The following is a 21985-nucleotide window of genomic DNA, read 5'->3' as shown; positions in this document are numbered from 1 at the left end:
GTTCGAGGCAAAATTGACGCATGCGCAAAATATAGTCTGTCACCGACGAAGACGACGGTAGGAAAATAGCGAAACTTGTTCAAGTTTATCGTGATGAGTAGTCAATTTCACGACATCCCGACGAATAGACTCGCTAGAATAAGATGTCTTCAAGAATGTATAAAATGTTTCAGAGATCATGAACCATTGCCAGAATCTCTATGTTTCATTCCTGCTGAATTAGTGTACAAACCAAACGCTGGTGGTGCAAGCAGTAAGCTTGTCGCTTATTCTCAGCCGAGCAAAAACAGTAAGAAATGTGGTGAAATTGTTCTTAAAGATGGTACAAAACTTTATGCAAGTGGTGAAGAACTCTGCAACAATCAAGGTCAATGGCTTAAACTTACTAAGGTAATTGTACTGAATAATATTCTTTATTAATTATCAAAACGAAAGTTCAACCGCAAGTTGCACGCACGTAATGTCAATGAATTGTTATTTCGGTCAATTACTTCCTGGTTCACAGAAATTGCAAGTTCACGCCATCCATGTTCACAAATAGTCCGAGGAGGCTCTGATTGGAGTACGGAGTCAGATATATTTGGTCGGTATATGCGGTATGACTTGGAGTCATACCGACCAAATATATCTGATTCCGTACTCAGTCCAACCAGAGCCTCCTCGCTCGGACTAGTTCATATATTGACTACCCGCACAGATTTATTCTGGTACACGTGTAAAAGTTTCGCTGATCACTCTGTTTTTCTAGATACATAACACTTTGAATCATTTCTTTAAGTGTTGAAGTCAAATAATAATTGAAGCGTTCGAGTTGTCTTTTTGCAATATTTAGTCATAGTATTAGTAATTGATATTATCAGTAAATATAGAGTTGTTTACATGTACATTTACAGTTTGTCCTTTTAATATTTCAAGTATTTCATAACATACACATGACATGTACATGTATTGACGTGTACATCATATGTATGTTGTTATGTGGTACATTGAATGAATGGCAAAACAAAAATAGAGAACAAGATGTTTGTAATTGTGTATGTATGACATTTGTACAACTGAATATATACATGTATGTGAGAATGAATGTTCATGGACTCTCGGTTCATTGTTACAAGTTAAAATTTTTGTGCACAGGAAGTCAAGAGTTTTTTGGAAGTGAATCCCAAATTTTCATTGATGTCTCATCAATGTTGTCATGTGTTTACATAAATGGCCAACAACTAAAAGACAGACATTAGCATTGTAGCTTTTTTTGCAGCAGCAGTGATCTTAATGACAGCTTTCTGTATACAATTTTGTTAGATTTGTGAGGTGCAATGTGTATTTTACACATAGTTTGTCAGTTATACATTCTAGACTTTGTCTTCATTTGAAATAATGTTTAATTATTTAAATAGTTCACTTCATCTTGTGTCTTTGGTGAAAGTGTCAATATTGTAATTGTATTTTATTCCATTGTAACAGTAAACAGTAGTCCTACATGTGTGTTACAGTGGTGTAAGTGTAAGCCATACATGTACATGTACATATGTACTGTCATCACCATTAATATACATACATGTAATACTCTACATGTGTATGTCTTTGTGTGTGGATTATGTTAGGGCTTGTTTAAACACTTAGGGGTGTAAGCTATTTTGTGTGTATTTGGTTAGTTATGCACATGGAGAGTGTCTCAAAATTAATCATGAAAATATTAATATCACTGTTACCTGTAGTTTATGAGTTTGGTTAATAATTGACTTGTCAAAAAACTTCAGGTGTACTCAAGTATATGAGATTGATACTAAGTGCTGATATTCTGTGGACTGACTGTGATCATGGCACAATAATTTAAAGAGACGATCCTTGATATGCAATTGAAGTACAGAATGTAAAGAAGGAAATCTTTTGGTTAAGTTAAAGGATTTTACATTTACGGTATGTAGCTGAAGTCATGGGTCACAGGTTAGATCACTGACATCTGTGGTATTTGATGAGCTGTTCCTTTTATCACTTACATGTATGTAAATTTATGTAAATGTTGTAGTGTACATGTACATGCACCTTTCTAAACAGGAACTTAAAAGAGTTGCATTCATGATGACACTCCAGGCTACTGCATAACCAATTAGTTAACAGCCTCAATAAGTATGATTATGAGTAGGCCAGAAATTTGATATAACATTTTTGTATGTGACTGAGTTAGGGGATTCATATTTTAAAATTAAAAGGAAAGTTGGTTGTAATTCCATCCAACTGCATAAATGTGATTGAAGCTTTGAAAAATAAATATTCTAAAATTATTTATGATATTCAGAGCAATGATGGTGACGGCTTTAGGCAAACTAGGTGAATTACTTCTGTAAAAGAATATTGACATTATTACTATTAGTATCATTCACTTTTGTTTTTTTTTCTGTTTGTCTTGTGTACTATGTAAATGTTGTGTTTTTATAGTATATGGGAGTGTATCGTGCAATAAAGTTATAATAAATAATATACACTACAGTATTCTACTAACATTCCATGTAGATTTATACAATGTAGGAAAATAATAGAAGTTGATTTAAAAACAAGTGAAATAGAACCAGTATTTAAGGAAAGGAAACCAGATTAAACAATGTTAAGGAAGTCTTGTGATTTATTATCATAAGATTCAAATAAACATCAAATAAAATTGTAACTTTGGTGCATAAATTACTATCACATAATATTTTATCTAAGAAACAATTCGACTCACTTTGAACTTTGTGCAATGTACATGATTTGATATGAAAATATAATCTTCTGTCTACAAGAAGTATTTGTTTGTAAACATATAACAACTATAAGTTGAACAAATCAGGATTGAACTTAATAAGTTTCCATCTCTACATGTATGTACAAGGCTAATCAGAAAGATTTACAGTTGTTTGCTTGATATATATACATATACATGTATTAAACTTAGTGTTTTTCAACATACATGAAAGTGAAAAACTACACACCTTGTATACATGTACATGTATGTATAATGTAACTGAGTAATAGATCAATAATAATTTTGTTGACAATTTGATAAACCCTGCTAACATAGACGTGGGGTGATGGTGATGGTGGTGGTGGTGTGTAGAGGTGGGGGGTGAGGTGTGAAAACTTGTGTACCATATACAATGTATTCATATATTTATCTTATACCATAATATTTAATTTACAAATATACATTTTTTTTGTTCAGAGCTCTGTAATTACTGTAAAATATGTACCATGGGAACTTAGATATTATTACCAAACACAGGTTGAGTCTTAAACTAGTAAACAGAAATATCTAGAAATCAACTTGGGTCAAATCTTTTATAAGGAAACACAGACTCAGATAAACAGCTTTAGTGATCATATGGAACTGAGAGTGAAACTTTGTTTCCTGAAAATTATACAGTTCCTATGCAATGTACATACATGTACCTATACATGTACTAGACATGTAAGGTGGGCTGAATAGATCATACTGATAATTAATCAGTCAGACAATTAAATGAGTTCATGACTCACATTTCAGATAAGTGTATGGCAACTGCATGTCTGGATATCAGACAACTACTTATGCAATAGTGTACACACTTGTCTGATATCAACATGAATACATGTACAATGTATGTGTAACCATAGTACAATGTACAAACTACATGTAAATGTACATGTAGATGTAGATGTACATGGCTTGCACACATTTGACAGGAATAAGACCACCTCACCAGTACATGTACATGTACTGTACATGTAAACTGTGAATATGTTTGTCATACATTATGTATCCTTGTCTTGTTAAAAGCAATTGATACATTTACATCATCCCCATGTAGATGCACACCACACTTTATGAAAATTCTGCACTTTGAAAACAGTAGCAGTATAACAGTTGGCTATTCCTGCACTCCTACATGTACATATTGACATGAGGATGCACTTAGCATTTTTAGCTTAGTGTAATCCTTTCTTGTTGGTATGACAAATTGCCTGTACATAGTACATGTAAGTGAGGAATGACTATATACTACTATGTGCAACTGAAACATTTGATAGGTTTGGATTAAGTATAACTGTGTGACAGATTTTTCTTACAGAAAGTTTGTTAGGTGCCATATACTTGAGTCATGTCCTTGCATTCCAATTTGAACTGTTCTACTGTTGGCATGGAAACTATAATGTTTTTTATGAGAGTATAGTACATTGTAAATATATGATTACAGATTTAATAATCAATCATTACTTTTGAAATCTGATAACACTATCTCCCAAAACTTGTTATCAATTCATTTATATATATTATTAGTATTAGATCAGGAAGTACATGTACATGTATAATGTTCATAATTTATAGTGGTATGTGTTGTAAATGTAGCACATTTTGTTATGTTATCAAGTGTGTACTGTTTTATTTGAAATTTACAACTACATTTGTACATTGTACCACTAATAGACATTCCAGGTAGTGACCTACTTTTCTATGGACACACGGATGTATTATGGAATTTTTATTTTTAATGATTTGATGTCACAACATTCGTTATTTTGATATCATAGTCATTAATTTTTTGTGAGTCAAATATAATATAGCATTTGAAGGATATAGGCAAATAATTCATTGAAAGAAAACCAAACAGTGACTTTATTTAACATATTCATGGTTCATGAATTTATGACCCTCTCATATATTGTATGACTCCTTCTGATTCCTTTCAATTCTTATTGGTTGACAGAAATCATTAGACCAGCATTTCAATGGCTGTAATGTGTCAGAAGCCTGGGTGTTGTTGTTTGACAGCAAAGCCAGCAATGAAGATGAAGCAGCCCTCATACCTGCAGAAAAACCACAGCCAAACTTTGTTAGACAGAGGATATTTGGTGCTCAACCTAAACTAATTAACAGGTATTAGAAACTTGTGGATTTCAATCATGGACCAGTTGCAAGTTGTTGAGAAGTGGGACTCTCAAACTATTTACTCTTTCACTTTCATATTACTTCAATCTACACCATTTACAAACCAAATTGTACATACATGTATATTAATGTCATTGGTTCAGCAGTACTGGTACTTAAAATATAGTTATAATGTTCAAATTCTGCAACATTTTCATAAGTTACCTGTAGGTATAATTATCTTACTCTGTCTGTGTGTGTGTGTGTGTGTGTGTGTGTGTGTGTGTGTGTGTGTGTGTGTGTGTGTGTGTGTGTGTGTGTGTGTGTGTGTGTGTGTGTGGTGGTGTGTGTGTGTGTGTGTGTGTGTGTGTGTGTGTGTGTGTGTGTGTGTGTGTGTGTGTGGAGGGGTTGCAGGGGGGGGGGGCAATTGGTGTACACACTAACCAACTGCATATTTGAAATCTCAGTAATCATATAAAGACATTTGTTTTTGCTTATTGTTCATATTTATGATATATTTTACTCCCAGTTGGGAAGGTGTTGTAGAAACAAAATATTCGCTTCAGTTGAAGAAGAATTATCGACTTTCTGATGGCGATGAGGAGGCCATGACAAAGTTGCAGACTCCACCAACAAATTGGACAATAGAATATGATGAAGAACTTGCCAAGTTTTTATGTGAACATACCCAGGAAAGAAGTGAAAACCTGGGTAGTGTTAGCCAGTATGTTGACTCTGTGGATGTTTCATCATCTTGTGTAAGTATTGAATGACATCAGCGTTGTAATGAATAGTGCCCTCTAGTGATGTATCCTTGCAGAGTAAGGACTGGAATTTTGACAAGCTACTTACAGGTAGAGTGTGGGTATATATGTAGATTCCTTTGATGTGATTAGGTTCCATTGATGAAAACTTAGTATATTCCATATCTATCATAATCTAAGTGTACATGTATATGTCATATCAGTTGTGATATAAAGACATTGACACTATCATTTCTATTTAAATAGGACGAAGATAATGCTGTATGCTTGACTGATGGAGATACCACAACATATTGGGAAAGTGATGGTAGTCAGGGACAACACTGGATACGAATCAAAATGAAGAGAGGAACCATAGTGAAGTAAGTTCCAAATTAATTGCAATTATAATGTTATACTATTAATTTTGCTAATACATACATGTACACAAGTCATAGTTCCATGTAAACAAATTTTCATAGAAATGTCTTTCTTCAGTAATAATTTTGTAATCAGAATGAATGCAATATCACAGAAACACAGGCTACACCAGTTATTGAAAACTAATATCTATTTGAAATATTTTTTTCCCCAGAAAACTTTTCATAACTGTTGATTCAGAGGATGATAATTATATGCCGAGTCATGCAGTTGTGATGGGTGGTGAAATTGACAACCTCAAACAAATAAATGATTATAGACTGGACGTGTAAGTGTGTTTCGTTTGGCTTTTGTTAGACTGTCGACAGTCGCTCGTGCCTTTTTTCCCTACGTTTTATCTAAACTTAAGTCATTGCGGTGCTCCGATCCGGTGCAATACTACTATAATCGCATACTGATATCGAGGGCTCGGGCCTTCGGCCCTCGATATCAGTATGCTATTATAGGAGTGTTGCGCCGGATCAGAACGCGGCGACGACTTAAGTTTAGGTAAAATGTAGGAAAAAAAGGCGTGAGCGACTGTCGACAGTCTAGGCTTTGTGTCTGTCATTATCAGACCATTATAATCATTATGAGACAAAGTTTGACTGTTCAGTTTGGTGTGAAATGGTAGAACTTGAATAAGAAGTTACAACATGTGCTGTCTCTGTCTGTGAAACAAAGACACGGTGGTTAAAAATAACATATCTAAATATTGCCAATTTTTATGCGACATGAAACAAGATTTCTCATAGATACCATTTCAGTTGGTGCATCATTTTGAAATTACAGATATGTTTGTTGCACATGAATATATATAGCGCCCTCTGGTGGTGTAGTATAGTCCTTCATTGTGATTCATGAACAGTTTAATACTCTGGTCATGTTAGGAACTGTACACCTGTAATCTAATCACAAGTATAAAGGAAGATGTTGGTATGATAATGAAATCACCCCAGGAATATGTGAGTAAATGGCAAACATAATGACATTGATCAATTTTCATAACCATAGACCCATGTAGGGTCTATGTCATAACCCACAATTATTAGTGTACATATAGGTTTCCTGTTGCTGACATTTTATTGTTTTCAGGTCTTTGTCTGGTGATGTGTGTATTTTAGAAGACATGACAGAACATTATCCTATCATTGAAGTCAGAATCAAAGAATGTAAAGGTAAGAGTTGAATAACAGATTTCAATATTTTGTTAGCTTGTATATAGTCATGTATCCCAAAGGAGAACGCTACGCCAGGAAATAGAGGTATTTTTTTATAGATGTTTGGTTCTGAAGAGTAATTTTGTGCTTTCATGTCGCATCAATTTCATGCGATTACCGAGAAACACCTAATTGAAATGTTATATCACATTCATTGTTCTCTTAACAGACATGCATATGTGTATTAGGTAACAAATTTATCAGAAGGTAATAAGCACTTAGGAGTCATGAATATTCATGTTATCTAATACATTACAATGAAGGTGCAATACAGTTTCATTTTAGTGTTTCCTTGAATTTGTGCAAAATTTATGTGATGTGAAATCATGAAATGTCTTTCCAAAACCCAAAGTTTATAAAAATACCTGTAATTTCCAGGAGTGGTGTTCCTCTTTAAACTGAGATGAGATGCTCCATTAAGCTGAGTCTGTATTCAGATGATAGCAAGCGTCTTATGATATAATGTTATTTCTGTCATTGTTATTTTATCATAGATGATGGTGTTGACACCAGAATTCATGGAATAAAAATTAAATCCACCAAGGAAAGAGACCTAGGACTAAGTCGAGATCTCTTTGCAGCTGATAATTTAGTTAGGTATGTGGACAGTAAAGTATAACACCTCTTTTTTGGATCAATATACTTGTACATACACAATGAATGTAACACGCCCAAATATCTTAAATGAAATGAACTTGAGGAAAGAAAAGGGACACTTGTAGGAGTCGAATGCACGTCCCTTGAATACTAGCCGGAGTGCTGCAACCAGTTGAGCTGACGTGTCAACTGGTAGATTTTGTGTGTCATCCTGGTGTATACCTTTCTATTCCTTGGCAGGTGAGAAGCCAACTCATGAAGCTTTAGCCTTTCTACCTATGGATCCAATAGAGTGTAATATGTGCAATATTATGATGTTGCTGTCCAGATAACTATGAGTGGGTTCATACAGCAATAGTAATGTAGTGGTTGTTTAACAGATATGTATGAAAAATATGGTGAAGTCCTCAATTGCAAAATTTAGTGCATCGAATTAAGTTGAAGGAATACAGAATATGTATAATTGTTTGTTGACAAAATATACTGGTATATGAACCTTACAAGTTGTTTCATTTGATGATATGTTGTAGGTATCCAAAGCTTGAATTAATTGACATTGATGTCTTGTACAGGAGAACACTAGCACTTCAAAGGTGAGTACCAAAAATATAGTTTAAGTTTTATTAGACAAGAATTTTTTGCAAATTACTGGTACCAAGATCCCAGCTGTACTCTTCAGCAAAAAATTTGAGAATCACGTTCAAAAAATAATTCCTTATTGACTTTGTGAGTATGAGCCCTGAATCCATGAACATTCATTCTGATAATTATGATGGTTATTTCACACAAACTATTAAAGTAAATATATTGTAAAATTGGGCCTGTTATTTTTGTTGGTCAGTAATTTCAGCATTTGATCATAAAATGGGCTGTCAATGTACATTCATGACAACACTATCTGTTCTTACATGGACTGTCAATGTACATTCATGACAACACTCTGTTATTACATGGACTGTCAATGTACATTCATGACAACACTGTCTGTTCTTACATGGGCTGTCAGTGTACATTCATGACAACACTCTGTTATTACATGGACTGTCAATGTACATTCATGACAACACTCTGTTATTACATGGACTGTCAATGTACATTCATGACAACACTGTTATTACATGGGCTGTCAGTGTACATTCATGACAACACTCTGTTATTACATGGACTGTCAATGTACATTCATGACAACACTGTTATTACATGGGCTGTCAGTGTACATTCATGACAACACTCTGTTATTACATGGACTGTCAATGTACATTCATGACAACACTCTGTTATTACATGGACTGTCAATGTACATTCATGACAGCACTATCTGTTATTACATGGACTGTCAATGTACATTCATGACAACACTGTTATTACATGGGCTGTCAGTGTACATTCATGACAACACTCTGTTATTACATGGACTGTCAATGTACATTCATGACAACACTGTTATTACATGGACCGTCAATGTACATTCATGACAACACTCTTATTACATGGACTGTCAATGTACATTCATGACAACACTGTCTGTTCTTACATAGACTGTCAATGTACATTCATGACAACACTATCTGTTATTACATGGACTGTCAATATACATTCGTGTCAACACTGTCTGTTATTACATGAACTGTCAATGTACATTCATGACAACACTGTCTTTCATTACAGGTTTATAAAGTTAGTTGATAGTGTTATAGAATATATTGTACCAGCGTGGGAATTTTCAATAGGCTCATTTAGTACACTAGAAGTAGTAAGACAACTGTTGCCACTGTCTAAGAAGAGGACACCACTCATAGAAACCTTCCTCAGGGAGTCAGAAACAAGGTAAGAATTAGTTCATTACTCGTCACAGCCTTGTAACGTGAAAATAAACATACTTTCTAAAATGAAAAAAACACGGATATTGAAATATACAGGATGGACTTATTACAAAAAAAGGTATAGGTACACAGTAAAATACTATAGGTAAAATATATAGGTATTGGAATATACAAGATGGACTCTATTACAAAATATGTATAGATACACAGTAAAATGGCCAATATGTACATCCATCCATGTACATGCACTTACAATGCTAACCTATGAAAGTAGCCACAGGTACTAGTATTTCATTGAGTGACTTCATATACTAATGTTGTGCCTGCATTGTACTCATGTAATGTTGACATATGGAGCCTATTCTGCACCTTATATACACATTTAGAGATCAGGGTATCTAGTGTATTATTTGATAAAAAAGACGACCAAATGTCTTGTGCATTCAAAGCTTGTCGTTCCTTCTGTAGCAAACCAGATATGAAAATTCTGAACTGGACATTCAAAATTATAAAACCAGACATTCAAAATTGTAATGTTTGTCTTTCCTTCTGTAGCAAACCAGACCGAATGCCTAAGTTATACATCAACAGAAGAACTGCAGCAGAACATAAAACAAATCCATCTCTAGATCCTGAATGCAAAAATACCATATTTAAACAGGTCAGTCAACATTCTGTTTATTAAAACATGTAGTGATCAGCCTTCTCATGTATATACGTCTGGTAATGCTCATTACAAGGATATACATGTATGATGTCAATGGCCACCAATTTCAGGCTTCTAGTCAGAGAACAAGACTGGCTGAAATGTAAAATCTAAGAAACCATAGACATCAGACAAAGAAGGACCACTCTGATTTAGTCGAGAAGCTTACTGTGGTCTCGATCCATCTCTCTCTCTCTCTCTTCACGTCAAGGCAAGTGTCTGAAATTTAGCTAAATCTCATGCTGGGAAAGTGTAAACCGTGCATGTCAGATTGATTGATCGATTGATTGATTGATTGTGGTCACAGATAGGTGGACATTGACAGTGTGACACCATTGGATGATCATGGCCTGTAATAGACTGAAATATCTCAAATGTTTCAAACTTACAAATTGACCAATTCATTATCAGCATGATTCTCAGAATCTTGAATTATAGCTTTTCCTTTTCCTAATACTTGTCGCTTCATGTGTAATTACTTAGTTTTATGATCATTGATGTTTTAAACTTAGACATTGATTAACCATATTGAATGGTATGTTTTACTTTGACAGATTTACGAAGGCTTGAAACCAAATGATAGATTTGACAAGGCTCTAGATTTCAGGTGGCCACAAAGATATGACCAGTGGTGGGAATGTAAATTTCTATCAGAAGGCATAATAGATCAAGGTTTGTTATACCAATATTATAATATGTCCCAATGTGCTTGCTCTTGTATTGATTGGGTAACATGCTGTGATATACAATGTATTTTGCCAAATATTACAAGAATCAAAAGTGGGGAAAACACACAAACAAGTACACTACAAAGTGTCAGTAGCAGGCACTCTGACTTTATTGTACATTTCAAGTATGAGTCCTTAGGAAAAATGGCTGTTTGATGTAAAAATTGCTGATACATGTAATTTCACTGATATAAATTTTGACCAATTTCAAAGACAACTTTCCGAGAAGGTACCATACTCTGGCCAAATATAGGGAATTGGCTACAGTGAATTACATGTACAATAGACATTTACTATAATTGTATATATGCTATCATATCTCTATGGTTTGTATTTTCTCTCTAGGTGGTGGTTTTCGTGATAGTCTTTCTGACATGTCTGATGAAATGTGTCCAACTGAAGGGGATGTTCCTATGCCATTACCATTCTTTATCAGGTCTCCAAATCAGGTATTTCATATGATTTTTATTCAGTCCAGACTCTCAGCTCTGTCAGATATGTTGTGTCAATTGACATTATGTCATATCTAAAGATAATACAGAACAAGATAAATATACACATACGTTGCTTTTAGTGCTGATTTCACTTTTTACTGAATTGTAGCCATATTTGTAGTGAACAATCATGATTTGCAACATAACTAAAAAACTTTAAACATAAAGACTTCATTCACGTGTCTACCCCATATTATCAGGTTTACACTTTCTTTGGAGACATTGACCTTTGACCTTCTCTCTTACTTAGTGTCTATGAAGACTTGTTCTTCCAAGTTTGTCATACAGCAGTGCTTAGTCTATGTTACAACCTGAGATCCATTTGATACATGTAGTTACAAACATTACATATTAATCTCTTTGCTATGACAGTCTCAAGATAACTCCAATACCAATCGAGACAACTATATACCAAATCCTTCATGTAAAGAATTTGCCAAATATGAATGGATTGGGCAATTGATGGGTGGCTGCTTGAGAAGTAAAGAACATTTGGTAAGTTCTTATATAGTAAATTGTCAGATTTACATATAAATGAAAGGATGTCGAGGTTTTAGGGAGGAGGTTCACTTGCCTTGATTAGAAAACCTTTCTGGTATCTTAATTCAGACTTAATGAGGAAACCATGAAACAGGGTACATTGTAGTTTGTGTGTAAACTTGTCCGCTTTGTTTCTCACAGCTAGCCTCACCATTGTGTGTGAGCATTATTGCAAGAGGCATGTAACTCCTACCTTGGTTTATTTGCCACAATGCCTCACCCTGTGTACAGCAGGCCACTTCTAAGGCAGGTTTTGAATTTTTAAAACTCTGTTTAACAGAGGTCAAATGAGGGTTGGTGAAAATGACCTTACTCAGTCCCTAAGGATAGCAGAATGCAGCTAAGATAAAAATCTGTCTCACCTTTTCATGAGGAATTCACCAAGCAGGATAATTTCACTGCATTGTCCCAGTCACAGATAACTTTTATGTATATTACATGTTTTAAATGTGTGTATGTTTATGACAGGTTCTTGCCTTGCCACCATATGTATGGAAACATTTAGCTGGTGAGAGAGTGTCATGGTCAAGGGATTTCATTACTGTTGATGCTGCAGAGGTAAGAACAGTTGAGTTCAAATAATGGAATTTCTTTTGTCTCATTACAAATGTCACAAGTTGCCCAGAATACAAGTGTACAGGCAGTTAGTCTAGCTGCTAGCCCCTCGAGCAGTTCTGCTAACAATAAAAATGACCACAGGCAACATAATGCCAAAGGCATTATTGAGGGCTTGCACGCCAGTTATACTGTCATCCTCGATTATTGTTCAGTAATCGTCTGAGTGCAGATCCAAGGTCATTTTTAAGACTAACAGGCACTATACTATATAATATACATTTGTTGTTGATAATTTACCTTTCTCTACCACAGAAGGTATAGTTAAGTAATAAAAGTTACTTACTAGTTTAACTATAATGGCTGTCTTTTATATGTTGTTTCTGTGGTCACAAAGAAACTACTGTAGGCTGTGGTCTTATGAGCTCAGTTTGCAGGACAGCTGATCAGTTTTGTTTTATTGCAGGTGAAGTTAATAGAAACTATAGAAAGCATGGACAAAGAAACATTTGAAGCTAACTTTGCTGAAGAATTAACATACACAGTGGTTTTGAGCAATCATCGCATCATTCCACTAATTCCTAACGGTGAAAGTGTCCATGTGCAATATGATGACAGACAAGACTATTGTAAAAGAATACAAGAAACAAGAATGAGAGAGTGTAAACAGCAGGTAAAGTTGATTTCATAATATCACAGAAATGGGGAGGATGGGGGTGGGGGGAGGATGTGGTAGGATTAGTCATCCCAAATAATTGGCTATTATGTCTTTTGTTTTTGTCCCACTGGCCATCATTTGATTATATTGCTTAACTTTTGTCAGATTTATGTATGTTCTGTAGCACTGAGGTATGTATGAACAACAACTGCACAAAATACTATTATCATCCCACAGATTTACAATTTGTTGTCAGACAAATAATCAGATCCAGACCTGATTCAGGGTAGTTCACAGTCAGATGTCAAATCTCTCTCCCTCCCTCTCTCTATGTATATATTACCAGTGACTAAGAAAGATTGAAATCTTTCTATAGGAGGGTTGGTGTCATGTTCAAAGAGCAAAAACCAGCAAAAAATTTACAGCAACTGGGTCTCTAGCTTTCAAATAGTGCACAGGGCATGGGGGGGGGGGGGGGGGGGTGCGTTCATTCTTGGAGATAACTCCATGTAATCCTTATGTTTCCACTGATGAGATAACTCTAATATGAGAGCGTGGGATTGAATCATTGGATACAAAGTAGAAAGATTAATTCTATCAAATGAAAGTCTTTAATTTGAAATGTATTTATCTTATGTTTTCACGTGACTAGATTGATGCTATCAGGAGGGGGCTGCTCAAGGTGATACCTCAAGCAGTGTTAGATTTACTTTAATTTGAAATGTATTTATCTTATGTTTTCACGTGACTAGATTGATGCTATCAGGAGGGGCTGCTCAAGGTGATACCTCAAGCAGTGTTAGATTTACTTTAATTTGAAATGTATTTATCTTCTGTTTTCACGTGACTAGATTGATGCTATCAGGAGGGGGCTGCTCAAGGTGATACCTCAAGCAGTGTTAGATTTACTTTAATTTGAAATGTATTTATCTTCTGTTTTCACGTGACTAGATTGATGCTATCAGGAGGGGGCTGCTCAAGGTGATACCTCAAGCAGTGTTAGATTTACTTTAATTTGAAATGTATTTATCTTCTGTTTTCACGTGACTAGATTGATGCTATCAGGAGGGGGCTGCTCAAGGTGATACCTCAAGCAGTGTTAGATTTACTGACTTGGCAGGAACTTGAAAAGAGGATATGTGGTGATCCTGAAATCACAGTAGAAGCTCTCAAGAAAACTAGTAAGTTGTTGTTATTGGTGTCAGAATAGAGTATGACCAGCAAAGGCATTATACAGGGCACTTTGAAAAAGGATTAAAACAGTAGATGTGATATACAATTGTCTGACAAAGCTCTAGAAATAGTTGGCCCTGAACAAAAGAATAATCCTGGGTATCTTCATGGCTCCACTGATAAGATAACATTAATGCAAGAACCTGGGATTGAAACCCTGGCCTTTAACTAACAAACAACTGACTGATAACAAGATTAGAGGGGAAGATTAAGAGGAATTAGCCCAGAGTCTTTGATCACAACTTATTTGAGGAATTTATCAATCATGTTAGCTCTGATATTAGAGGATTGTGATTTTCCATGTCAAAAAGTCTACAAGTCATTTGTCAAAATAGATACCTAGGTTATATGTCATTATTAACAGGATATTAGTTATAATTATATGATTTGCCAGAGACTAAGTAGTTTGCCTTTGTTGCCAAAAATGTGAGTGATTAACATCAACAACATATATCTTGCTTGTGAAATAACACCACGGAAAATGGAGTATGGCTAGTGCACAATCTTTAATGCATAACACAACACAGAGTGAATGGATGTCAACAAGCATGTCACTTGCCATATTTGGGCTAAGAATGTGCCAGGCCATGATACAGAAAATTATTGCAGGATTTATTGCACGTGCTATTGCATTGAAAGCAGTACTGGGTATCTGATAACTGATCATGTTATATTGTCTTGATATTAATTTTCTAACAGCATATTATGAAGATCTAGAACAGACTGACACAAGAGTTAAGTACCTGTGGGAGGCTATGAATAATTTCACTAATGGTAAGAATATTAGACTATAAGTGTCTTTCAAATTTCTGTCTATTTATCTCGAAATTTGTCTTGTTGTCAATTTTTCTTAGAATCTTATGATGTGGTCTTTATTTCCCTAAGATATTGTAGTGTCCCCACAAAAAAGTCTGAAGATTGGAACTCCAAATACCATGCTACTTTTGCCCCATTGCAAAGAGAAAAACAAAGGGTTTGGCAAATTGTAAGATACATTCATTGGTGGCACTGTTATGATCTATATGTGTGAGGATCACACTTTATGGGAGCATCACCAATGACAGTTTATGACAGTCTAAAGGTTGGGGCTAAAGTCAGTTTCTTGATCACTCTGTCTCTTCCCTTGTCCATATTCAGAATTATATGACACTGATGAGAGCTGGGGTATAAAATACATCCTAATATCATAGGGGCTACCCTCTAATTTGAATAAAATCAATGAACAACACAACACAACATCAGTAATTATTGCAAAATGATTTCTTAATTGCTGCTAATGTCTTGAGTAATGAGAAGTATATTACAATGAGTTGACAGTATGTGTCTTGAGAGAGACGCATAAATCAAGTTTTTACTCCTAGGGATTTGATATACTTCAGAGAGTACATTATCAAATGTAAGTTAGTTATTATAACTTTAGTATATGTAAGAAAACTGGGCCCAGAGAAGCTCTAGTTGCGACTATCATAGCTTTAAGAATACAGTGTAAATACGAAATTTTGTATTCGTTACAGAGGATAGGAGTCGTTTCCTTAGGTTTGTTACAGGCCGAAGACGACTACCTGCTCCACTTTATGTCTGTCCTGATAAGAGGTAAGCATAGAATCTATTATTATACAGTGTTAAGATGATGACATAGCAGGGATCCTGGATTTAAATGAGTTAGATGAGGAAACGCTGAAATTACAGAAAATACAATATGACAGAAAATGGTATATGTATAAAGTCACTTCAGTCAGTCATTTGAAGACACAGATCCAGAGGTATCTGTAGCTAAGATTTGGAATATGTGGCAAGACTTAAATGGGCAAAAATATACTATAGAAGTCAGTGGAAAATTACAAAAAGAAACTCGGTAAATTGGTGAAAAGTAGAGAGAAGATTAAGACCAGATATAACATTATGTACTGGTAAGACATTAAACAACTTAAAATCAAATGTAAACGTCACTGGTCTAACTTGTATTTTGAATTTCTTAGTAGATCTGAATCTGCAGATGCCCTGCCAGAATCATCAACATGCTCCAGTACACTCTTCCTACCTAACTATTCCAGGTAAGCAGTAACTTAAAGTGTCCATGAAATGGTCCTCCTTTCGTTAGCTTGTTGTGTTTATTTTAGCCCAAGAACAAAGGAAACTAGGTTCATATTACTTCTAAGTATTGCACATGCACATCAAAGGTTCATAAATATTGCACATGCACATCAAAAGTTCATAAATATTGCACACATCAGATAGAAAAAGTCTCAAAAGTTCTCTAACCCTTACCCACTTGGCCATGTTCAGATTATCAAAGGCCAGCCAGAGAGGTATCAACATCTTAGGGAAGCCCTTGTGTGATGTTTACAATTATAATCTCAAAGCAATTGGTAAGAAATGCAGGATTCTACTCCAATTTTTCAATAGATTTTTTCAATTAGTTGTCTTAGAAAAGCTGCAATGACTTGAAACTGAATGTCAACAGGCATACACTGAAAGATTTGACTTTGTTCATGCATACAACAGCAAATCTCTGAAATACAAATTGTGACGTATGTGCTGTGTAAATTTAAGTCATGTGTTTTCTTTCAGTGCCAGAGTTGCCGAAGAGAAATTACGATATGCAGCCTACAACTGCATTGCCATAGATACAGACATGAGTCCATGGGATGAATGAATGAATACAACACATTTTGGGTTACGATGTGGTGACATTTACAATTACTGATTGTGATTTCATACATTTTAGGAAATTTAAATATGTGAAATATGTTACATTATATTTTGATTTTTCAGTATTGACTGACATGCTGGTCATCAAATGATCTTAGTTTAAAATATTAGGAGAAATATGAAATCAAATGATATCAGTTCAGTTGGAGTCTTTTTTAAATTATTGATCCGGAATGTTGGTTTTCTCTTGCAATTTCATCAGTATAATTGCTTCTGATAAGAAAGCCTTGTTCATAATAGTGGGATGTTATATGTTAGTATGCATAGCAAGCACAGCTTTGTTAATTGTATGTATTGAAGACTATTTTTGTTATGTAGCTACATTGTAGTGTTTATATGTTTATATCCCATCAGTGCCACGTACATGGCGTAATCTTTGTCACAGTATCATGGAATTTCAGTATTGAACACATGTAGGATCATTGAACTGTGTATATCATCACACTCCTTGTCATAAAGACTAAGCAGTTTGGAGACACAGGTGTGTCATCTTTAAAATTATATTTTGGAGTTAGGCACATCAGCTTTCTGTGACAAAAACCTAGCATTTCACAGTGTAAAACTTACCAAACCACACATTTTATTGCAATACACACCACATCAAAGGATACAACATTATGATGACATTGGTCTAAGAAAGCATACCACAAATCCCTCGCCATGACATTTTTCTAAGTAGCTTAGATTGTTTGCATGTTATGTGGTCTGTATCTTAGCAAAGTCTTGTATGGTTCATTGTATGTTGAACTCCGAACTGTTCAAAAACTTCTATTATAAATCTGAACGTTGAACCAGAAATGCAAGCTATTATGTCATGGAGTGTGATTTACACATACCCACTTCACAGGCATGGGTTCATTTCAAGATTTGTCTTGTGTTGTCTTGGCTCAGCGTAAAACACTTTTGATGTGCCATGTATAATGTTGTATCAGGCAATCTGTGTTTAAATCTACTCACTGTGTGCTCAAGAAGTTATGAGGAATTCTGGAATGATATGTGTTAGTCACATTGTATGACGATGTCTCTGTCACCTACTGTCCATTTCCATGAAATGCATCATTATAATCTCACTGGCTGTAAAAACTAGGGTTGTTGGAATACATTTTCTACATAATATAGGTACATGTTATGATATTACATTGTTTCCTCACATTGTAACAGATGTTCTATGCAAGCTTATTGCATACAAATTAGACATTTTCCGCAAAGCTCAAGAAAATGGGTTCTCATAATAAGGTATCATGGTAGTTAAGTTTTTTGTGAAATAACATGTCCTATCCTAAATCCAGATCAATACAAAACACATGAAAGAAAACCATATTTTATCTTAACACATGCATACAGTATGCTGGAAAGTAGATTTACTTCCAGACAGAAATAAAGATATTGAAAGGAACTGAAAGTTTTAAACTGTGGCAGGGTCATATGAATAGTAATAAAAATTACTAAAGATATACAGCTACTTTTTACAGACCTACTGACATATCTCATCATGTCACAAATCCCTCCACATCTTTTCTTTGCACATTATCAAAATCCTTAAAACACTGACCAACACATTTGAGATATCGTTTAAAGAAACATCTATGTGGTAAAATGTTTGCCAGTATTCACTTCAAGAGTTTCAACAAATTTCAGGAAATTTATTTTTGCATCTGAACTTCCATATTTTCAGTAAATTTCTTTTCTGCTACTACCCTTCCTATGAGGCTTACTTTTATAGAAATATATTATTGCATTTTCAGAGAAATATGTGAACATACATAATCATAAATCCCACCTACTGAATAAAATCAAGAACACATTTGTAAGGATATTTGACGATTGGAGAGGAGTTACAGACATAATATCTTTCCTGTTTATGCAAGAATACACCTTTTGTGTATCAGGCTGTACATGTGAAGCTCTAAGAAAGAATAGAGAAGTTCAGATATACGTAAGAACATGTACGCGTACAGGAGCATTATCGTGCAGGCGTACACAATTGTGTTTAGTGACGCGTTCACATGAAAAACATTGTGGAATGTGCACACACGCGTTGTCATCTTCTGTCCAGAAGGCCAAACCCAAACAAAAAACCGAGCAGTTTACAGTTATGCTTCCAAACTTGGATATAAAAAATACAACATTTAATAGAATAAAAATGACAAAAACTTCAAAAACGATATTTTATCAAAATGGCGGTCTACACGTATATGTAAATACCTGTTTTTTTACATTTACGTGTAGACCACCATTTTGACGTAGCATCGTCTGATACAGAACGCATGGGTTGCTTTGAATCACATGGCTATGACGCTATGCATATAGAACACAAGTAAATATGTGCATCTAAACCTCTCTATTGTTAGCTGGCAGTACATGTGATACTGTACTTACCACACTTCTTGCAGATGGTGTACATTATGCCAGATTCACCATAGGTGTGTTAACATACCTAGATTATGCTGTAAATATGGCTTGCGATCTCAACTGAAACTTTTCAAACTTTGTGTTTCGTATCTAAGTTAGTATGTACATGTACAGTAACAACAAAATATGCACAAGTATCTTTAACTGAATGTGTGAGTGTTTTAATACCTCAGAGTCAGTACAGTAAGATTTCATGTTAATGTACCATACCATGCAGCCTTAATTAAGATGGAATTACAGTACAAGTTATTCCTATTACATGTTGAAGGATTTCCTTGTATTTAAACCCTCTTTACAACAAATACTTAGTAAATTTCATGTACTAAGCTTTGTAGTAAGTATGTGCTACCAGCTCTGTAGTGTATGTATTTAGGAAGCACCAATAAAAGGGTGCTGGAATCTTTTACAGCCGTGTAGTCATAAAGAACACACAATGATTTGGAATACTACTGATCAGACTTTGGAAGGTTTGAAAGGAATGCTCACTAGAAGGGTGCTTGTAAGCAGGAAGGAACTCCCTATGCCCTCTAACAATATAGAACAATAAATGGTTGCAACTATGCCGAAAGTAGTATAGGACATAGATGAGGTGCCATACAAGAAAGATTGATCTCAGAAAAATATCATGTCTGTGTTGTGATACATAACTTAACACCGTCTGCTGTAGATTGTCATTTTGTAACAACTTAAAAGCAGTGTTTTTATTTTGTACAAATGTTCAGCAGTCCTCCATTATTGAAAATGCATGTTGAAAAGAAATGCGAAAATGAAAGTTCCATGTAACTCGAAAATGAAAGTTCCATACAGCTATGTTTATGTAGCTTGTAAGGCTGGCTTGAACTACTCCTAATTTCTTTGAGTTCAAGCTTGTAGTAAATAGAATAATCTTGGAATGACTCCTTGACTGAATCACTGTGCCCAATATACACATATGGTATTTAGCCCAAACTTGTGTAAAATGGAGGAGTATTATACAGTATAGGGTTAGGGATGTTAAGAGTACAGGGCGATATGTTGATATGGTTGTCATACCTTATTTTTACACTGATTTACATTGTGACCCCGTGGATGGCGACAGTACATAGTCTGTCATTATGTTTGGTTATACTACTTTTATGTAATGAAAAGAGTGAATTAAGAATGAGATTTATCAGATAAGAAAGACAAAACGTATAGACATACAGAATTTAATGCCTTTATATCACTGTATATAATCACACATCATGCCTAATTTGTAGGCTTCCCAGTATATGCACTGCTGAGTACAATCAGCAGGCCACTTCAACAAAAACAACATAATCAGACTGTTAAGAGATTAGTGCAGTTCAGAGGTCCAGGTGCTTTGTAACTTTTTAATTTTATCTGTTATTCTTTATATAATAAAAAAGCTTTTCTCAACATTTGTTATTGCCATCATGAATGTGCTTAGTAATGCTAGTGATATGGTAATTTCCCTCATTGATATGCATATAAATGATAATTATGCTAATTATCTAATTACTATTCATAGGAATGTATACATTATGTTAATGTATATTTATATGCATATCAATTGCATTGTAATGTTAATTATCTCATTACTATGCATATTTAGTAATGTACATCTGCATATTTTTTGTAATTGGTTGTGATTTTGTAATGGATGATTTAGAATACTGTTACTGTTCACTTGAAAATTTTGTCTAAACAACGTGACTTGTACATTGTCTTGCCATATCTTATTCACGAACTGATTTACAAAGAAATTTGGAAAATTGCTGGAAGAAAAATCATTTGGAAAGTAGACCTTTTAATATGCGTAGTGTGTTGAAATGCTTATAGCTAAATGTTTGTAAGTTATTTTATACTATTTTGAAGCAAACGCAAACATTGCAGGTTTGATTTTTTTGGTTCAAATTTTGGCAAAGTGTACTTACAGTACAAGTTATGTACATATGTATGTAATTAACATGGGATCATGGAAGTGGTTCTAATGGCAATAAAACTAGTCAAAACTAATCTTGTCTCATGCTGCTTATCTTTCTTGTGTATTTCTTTAATAATCAAGGGTCAAGTAAATCTGGTATCTATACAAGAATGCAGAAACATGAATCAATATATCTGTGTTATTCTAGATTTTATTCACCAAGACTTCTTTCATACTTGTGCATTTTTGTGTTAATATCAGTTTTAAAAAAACAATGATCTTTCTCACTACTTTTACCAAACACTTTCTAAGTATAGTTCAGAAGTCGATTTTGACTAAAGTAATATCTGTTTCTA

The 21985-nt window shown here is 34.5% G+C and overlaps 1 protein-coding gene across 2 annotated transcripts; it reads left to right on the top strand.

Annotated features, from left to right (window-relative positions):
- Positions 1 to 50: 50 nt before the first annotated feature.
- On the top strand, positions 51 to 21696 carry LOC144436239 (E3 ubiquitin-protein ligase HECTD3-like). Of its 2 annotated transcripts, none has more exons than XM_078124980.1 (20): positions 51 to 390; positions 4722 to 4891; positions 5412 to 5640; positions 5893 to 6008; positions 6221 to 6334; positions 7141 to 7223; positions 7760 to 7862; positions 8393 to 8455; positions 9531 to 9689; positions 10241 to 10346; positions 10946 to 11063; positions 11465 to 11568; positions 11986 to 12108; positions 12622 to 12711; positions 13175 to 13381; positions 14418 to 14547; positions 15299 to 15373; positions 16114 to 16192; positions 16582 to 16653; positions 17171 to 21696. In XM_078124980.1, the coding sequence occupies exons 1-20, from the start codon at positions 94 to 96 to the stop codon at positions 17253 to 17255; spliced, it is 2523 nt and encodes an 840-aa protein (XP_077981106.1). In that variant the 5' UTR covers positions 51 to 93; the 3' UTR covers positions 17256 to 21696. The 2 variants fall into 2 exon arrangements, with proteins under 2 accessions (XP_077981106.1, XP_077981105.1); XM_078124979.1 differs by having other exon boundaries at positions 16579 to 16653.
- Positions 21697 to 21985: the final 289 nt, after the last annotated feature.

The sequence above is a fragment of the Glandiceps talaboti genome, chromosome 6, assembly GCF_964340395.1.
Source record: "Glandiceps talaboti chromosome 6, keGlaTala1.1, whole genome shotgun sequence".
Lineage (NCBI taxonomy): Eukaryota > Metazoa > Hemichordata > Enteropneusta > Spengelidae > Glandiceps > Glandiceps talaboti.
Note: the sequence above shows the minus strand (reverse complement) of the source record. Positions and strands in the feature narration are given on the sequence as shown.

Coding starts and splice junctions, on each gene's coding strand:
- LOC144436239 (XM_078124979.1), top strand. CDS start 94: ATGAGTAGTCAATTTCACGACATCCCGACGAATAGACTCGCTAGAATA. Junction 12,712..13,174: donor TTACTGTTGATGCTGCAGAG/GTAAGAACAGTT, acceptor GTTTTATTGCAG/GTGAAGTTAATAGAAACTAT. Junction 14,548..15,298: donor AGAAGCTCTCAAGAAAACTA/GTAAGTTGTTGT, acceptor ATTTTCTAACAG/CATATTATGAAGATCTAGAA.